Genomic DNA, 6,000 nt, shown 5'->3' with positions numbered 1-6,000 from the left:
CGTATGTCAAATACACAGTTGTCAGACATAACATAATATATCAGATATGATGATGAAGGTAAACAAAATGGTTCTCAGTAACTGGGAGCAACAACAACTTTGTTATGACTGGTAGGATGTCAGCGTGTTCTTAAAGAGACATACACACATTAACCAGTCAATCTGGTCATATTGAAACTCAAGCTGTATAACATGATATCTCCACACAGATATATAAGAACATGATAATATATTTCCACGACACTCTGTATAATGATTGCTATGAAGTGGCCAATAATCACTCCTCCACTCCTTCCCTCTCAGCTGTGAGAGCTGAGGGCAATCATGATGTCCTCGGAGGACACAGCCCTCGAGGCCTTACTGTATGGCGGTCTCCGCGGTGACGAGGTGGACGGGGCGGAGCCGGGCAGGAGCCAGGGAGGAGAGGAGGAGGAGGAGCAGGAGGAGCAGGAGGAGGAGGAGGATCAGGAGGAGCAGGAGGAGCAGGAGGAGCAGAAGGAGGAGAGCGCCGTAGCAGCCACTGTAAGCCACCGGTTGACGTAAAGGTCAATAAATTAATCTCAAACAGGTTTAATTATAACTTTTCCCCCATGGAATCCCAGTGGTACATTAAAGGGGACCTCTTGTGAAAATGGCCTTTTCCTGTGTGTTGCATCGTTGAATGGAATGGAATGGAAGCGGACATGACCGGTTAGCCTAGGCATTGTCCAACTAACACCTCTCCCGAAGGCTAACCGGTCATGTCCGCTTCCATTCATTGTGCTAAACTAGGCTAACATGCAGACTAGCTTAGCTTTCTACTGAACGCACAGAGAGGAAACTGGTATCTATCTTCTTGTCTCTCTCTGGAGAGAGTGTTGGCGTGTTCCTTTAAGTTCTTCTTTGTTCTCTCTCCAGAGTCTGCCAGCCCCGCCCGGCGAGGAGCCAATGGTGTGCGGCGGCTGTGACAAACAGGTGTGTGACCGCTTCTTCCTATTGGCTGCAGGCCGTGTGTGGCACGGGGCGTGCCTCCGCTGCAACCAATGCCATCGCGAGCTGCAGACACACCCCTCCCTCTACTGGCGCGAGGGGAGCATCTACTGTCAGCAAGACTACTGTCGGTTAGTGAGTGCTTTTGATTGGTGGTTGATTGTCGATTCATTTGTTGGTTGGTTGGTTTGTTGGTTGATTGATTGATTTTAGTTGATCATTAATAAAAAAATTATCGGGATTAATTCATTCATTAATACATTTTTGATTAAAAAAATCATTAAAAATGGGATAATGGGGGCAGCAGGACGGCCAAGAGGTACCATAGACCATCAGGTGGTTGGTTTAATCATATATATATAACTAAATGGTGCAAGGCGGAGTCTCCAGCGTAGTTCACCAGCGGTCATCTTGTCAAAGTCAACTGTCAGTGACAGTCAGTGATCTGCACAAACCAAAATACTCTTAACTCGATGAAATCTTGACGGATTTACAAATGGTTTGGTTTATTACAAACATTATGCTTGGACATGTTGAAATTATTTTCATATGAAAGTCCATTATAAGTATGCAGTATGATAACTACATCTCTGATGTTTATAACAAACCAAACCGTTTGAAAATTGGTTGAAAATTTTGCAAGCTATGGTTATTTCAATAGTACATTCATGTTATGAGTGGGCGTGCTGCCTGTGGCAAGATGGCAACGTCGGCCTCCATTGGCCAGCAGTGCGGGTGAGTCACCCATATGTCTATGGGTTTAATCCCCATCGCAAGACAGGAGGGTATATTCCATCTGTGAGCTGGCCCACAGAAGCTGCTTGAGAGGGGCGCTGCACTGCTAGGCAACCCTTTGCCTTCTCACCTCTCTGAAGAAACGCACAAGTTTGGGGAGGCTACTGTATGTTTACATAAATAAATAAATCTGGAAATACACATTTCAACTAGGGGTGGGAATCACCAGAGGCCCCACAACATGATATAGGAAGACTAGCTGGTTGCTATTGCACCAGCTAATGGGGATCCCTAATAAAATCAAATCAAATCAAATATACAATACTGTAATATCGTAAGATATTGCAATATATCGCGATTTATTACCCTTTTTCAACTGCAAATTATGTCTCCAACGGTCAACATCTGCAATAAAGGTATATACTGTACATCATCTGTTTTATCTAATAAGATAAAATGTTCACCTTACTCCAATAATTTTTATTGCAGCATAGTGGGATTGACAAGCAAAAGAAAAAACATATGTGGTATATTCTGATAGTCGATGATGGTCGATGAATACCGTTGTAGGAACATGAGAGTTCTGTACTACTTCTTAATATCAGAAGTTTCATTATTTCAAAATAAGGTTCAGTTCACAAAAGTGAACTCACTTTGACTTCAGACGTCCTTCTAAGTTAAAGCTCACACTAACATGTCAGGTATTTTTCACAGCAGGGCATCAGCAGGAAGCAGAGAGCATGAGTTCTCTCTCCATCAAAGGTCGCTTTCACATATAGTTTTGGTGGACTCGGTGCGGTTCTGGGGGTGAAGTTGCAACATTGTTGCATTCTTCATTTGGTTCGCCTGCTTTCACATAGAAATCTGTCAGGCGGACCGAGACCTTCTGAACAATGTCACGCGGTCGAAAAGGGCGCTTGTCTATTGGACAGTGGAAATGTGTGTGTGGCTGCGATCCCGTGTGTGCGCGCACGCGCATGTGTGTGTGTGTGTCTGTGTGGACTGCGGAGCCCTCCAGATCAGCGGAGCCGAGTTTTGACATGGCATTGATCCATTGTTCTATTGAAGCACATTACCACCATCCTCTCGCTAAACAACTTGTAGACCACGGTGTTTTTATGAGTGCCCACAAGTAGCTGTTTTATTAATAATATAATAAGCCGCGCGCCTCGGTAATAATAATAAGCCGCGTTTTTTCTTCCTTCTTCCCAAGATGCACAGATATATAGATAGATAGATAGATAGATAGATAGATAGATAGATAGATAGATAGATAGATAGATAGATTAGATGCAGTGTGCTTGTTTTGCAGTGAGTGCTGCGAGCAGTGGTAATAATAATCACTTCCTATATTTGGTTCGCGTTTGGTTCGATGAAGCCGAACCGAGACCGACGTTTTCAGGCGGACCAGAGTTCGACTGTTTGGTCCGCGAACCGAGTTCGACGCGCATTCACACAGACCCGAAAAATCGAATTCTGGTCCGAAAGTCCGGACCAAACAGCCCCTGTGTGAAAGCGACCTTATACTAAAATATAACCACTCCCTTTCCCTAATATTCTCAAATGATTGGCCTAATCAATGATACTTCCTTATTCTACTGTCCATTCACAGCTCTGTATAGCTTGTTCTAATTTACATATCATTACATTTTCTAGCCAATTAACTAACAGACTACCTCTATCCTAAACATAGCGATTTACGACACTATGGTTATCTTATTAATAGGAATTGGCTGAATGCCATGAGGCCTCTGTGATAACATAGAATGGCTCCTTGCAGCTGTTCCTTTGTTCTCAAACATGTACTTTTCTCACAGGCTCCTGTCACACACAGTAGTAGTATCTACCAAAATCTGACATAACATACTATCAATGTATTAACTGTTAACTGACATTCTATCAATGTATTAACCTGTAATTCTTTATGAACAGATTAAATTATACACCACATATTAGCACATATTACTCAGTAGCTTGTTATACATTGTCAGTATACATTGTATATTGTTAATGCACTTTACTGTTACATTTGCTCTCTTGTTAGATGACAACTTATTTACATTGTACTGTACTTGTGCTGTATGATGACAATACTTATATAATATAATATAATTATTATTAATTAGTTAACTTATTTTTATTATGAATTAGCTGTGGCTTTCTGGGAAACTCCTTGTGGTCTTAGGAGATAGTGTCAAGATCTCATACCCTGGAAGGATGTTTCCATGAGAAATCAAACTTTTTACCATAGCTTCAGAGCCATAACTCATCATAATTTTCACCTAAAAAGTTGTTTATAAACCTATCCCTGACCTTAACCCTAACCCTAAACTAACCCTTACCCTAACCCTTTAAAAATACATGTACACACATCCTTACTGGCTATGGGGTCTAGAGTCTAGACACTACCGTCCTAAAAAGGGGAAACTAGGATATTTTTCTCTCCCTCATCAGGTTGTTCGGAATTGGTCGATGCACTCGCTGCTCTGAGCCAATCCCATCCTCTGCTATGGTCATGAGGTCTGGGGAGCTGACCTTTCACCCCCAATGCTTTTCGTGCCAGGTCAGCCCAGTATATAAATCTTTTTTTCTTTTTTTGTATGTCTTTATTTAATAAACAACAGCACAATTAGAACAGTATGTAATCTGACTGGTAGTTATATTTCCATGTAAGAAATAACACATAATAGTACTGTATTTATTATGGTAATGGCTATGTGCTTTGGTGTAGCTGATGTGTGCTTTTATGTGGCTGATGTGTGCTTTGATGTGGCTGATGTGTGCTTTGATGTGGCTGATGTGTGCTTTGATGTGGCTGATGTGTGCTTTGATGTGGCTGATGTGTGCTTTGATGTGGCTGATGTGTGCTTTGTGAGGCTCAGTATGCTAAGCGTGTTAGCTACCCGCATTTCATTGTATACTTGTATGCCGTGACAAATAAAACTCTTGACTTGACTTGTGTTGCTTTGCGTTGTACAGTCCACAGTGTGACTACCAAGCTGACTTCTCTCTGTAACTCCCTGTAGGAGTGTGATGTCTTGTTGACACCTGGGAACCTGTACTGCATGCAAGGACAGAACCTCTACTGTCAATCACATTACCATGACCATACCAATGTCCCGCTACCCCTTAATCCCCACCTCAAACCAAATCTGGCAGAAGGTGAGGTTTCTGTGTGTGTGTATGTGTGTGTGTGTGTGTGTGTGTGTGTGTGTGTGTGTGTGTGTGTGTGTGTGTGTGTGTGTGTGTGTGTGTGTGTGTGTGTGTGTGTGTGTGTGTGTGTGTGTGTGTACTGTAAGGGGCAGGTGTAGTGGTGGTTGAGGAGATGGGTAATATGATATCCTGCTGAGGGGAGTTGGGTGTATAATATATATATACCAGTGTTGTAGTGTGTGTATGGGGGTATTTGTCAGGGGAAAAATTGTAAGAAGTTGAGAAAAGTTATTGCGCAATAGAAACACATCTTTGTTAAAACATTATTTTCATTTCATTTCAAAACTTTATTTAAACTTGAAAGGCAACTGAGGTTTCCCTCATTTACAGTCATGTTGAGTGTACATACAGAAATAAGCTAAAGAAAGGCATATAAAATCACACAGCATATAAAAGGCGAGACAAAAGTAAGGATAACAATCAATTAAAACGTACGGTTATGGTTATATGAGTATAGTGACGCTCTGCGTCATACTGTAATACTCTTCCATGTCAGTATTAGCACTGAATACATTTTCACATGCACCTTTACACACCTCATCTGTCTGGCCACACCCCCATCCGCTCCTCTACATAAGCAGGGGTGTGGCCATACTAACAGCTCCTTCCCAAGTCTTTCACCACAAAGGCAAGACCACGGGGTCCTCAGTGAGTCCGACGCAGAGCGTCACTATACTCATATAACTATGGTTATATACATAACCGTACGTTATATATCGTATAGCTCCGCTCTGCGTCATACTGTAATACAGGAGCTAAGCAGAGCGAGAGCTTGACAAATGTACCCGCTGAGGTCCCCCACAACCATCAGACCCGGGGAGGACCCGAGCCCCCGGACCCCCCTAATGGAGGACGGGAGGGTATCGGATCCGACTGTGCGAAGAGGAGATTAGCAACTCAATGCACAGGGTGAGCAGACCGTGGGACTTACCCACGACTACACAAACACGCAACCCACATGCCACTAGGGAACGAACGGAAGGAACAAACCCCCGTTACAACCCCAACATCACAGGGTCAAGAGCAAAAGCCCAACCCCGTGGCAAGGCCGTAGCAGCGAAGCGCGAAGGAGGACCCAGACCC

At 43.1% G+C, this 6,000-nt stretch overlaps 1 protein-coding gene across 1 annotated transcript in view; it reads left to right on the top strand.

The window, feature by feature from the left end:
* Positions 1 to 324: 324 nt before the first annotated feature.
* The window catches only part of LOC311226587 (LIM/homeobox protein Awh-like), a gene marked incomplete at both ends in the record, with an annotated part of 43,752 nt that continues 38,076 nt past the window's right edge, over positions 325 to 6,000 (top strand). Inside the window, 4 exons of the mRNA XM_084312007.1 lie at positions 325 to 387; positions 898 to 1,100; positions 4,159 to 4,267; positions 4,731 to 4,871. Of these exons, the coding sequence (XP_084168133.1) occupies positions 325 to 387; positions 898 to 1,100; positions 4,159 to 4,267; positions 4,731 to 4,871 (516 nt within the window). The remainder of the gene's footprint in view (positions 388 to 897; positions 1,101 to 4,158; positions 4,268 to 4,730; positions 4,872 to 6,000) is intronic.

Source organism: Notolepis coatsorum (genome assembly GCF_963971535.1).
Source record: "Notolepis coatsorum genome assembly, chromosome: 4".
In the NCBI taxonomy this organism is placed as follows: Eukaryota; Metazoa; Chordata; class Actinopteri; order Aulopiformes; family Paralepididae; genus Notolepis; species Notolepis coatsorum.
This window is presented reverse-complemented; position numbering and strand designations above follow the sequence as displayed.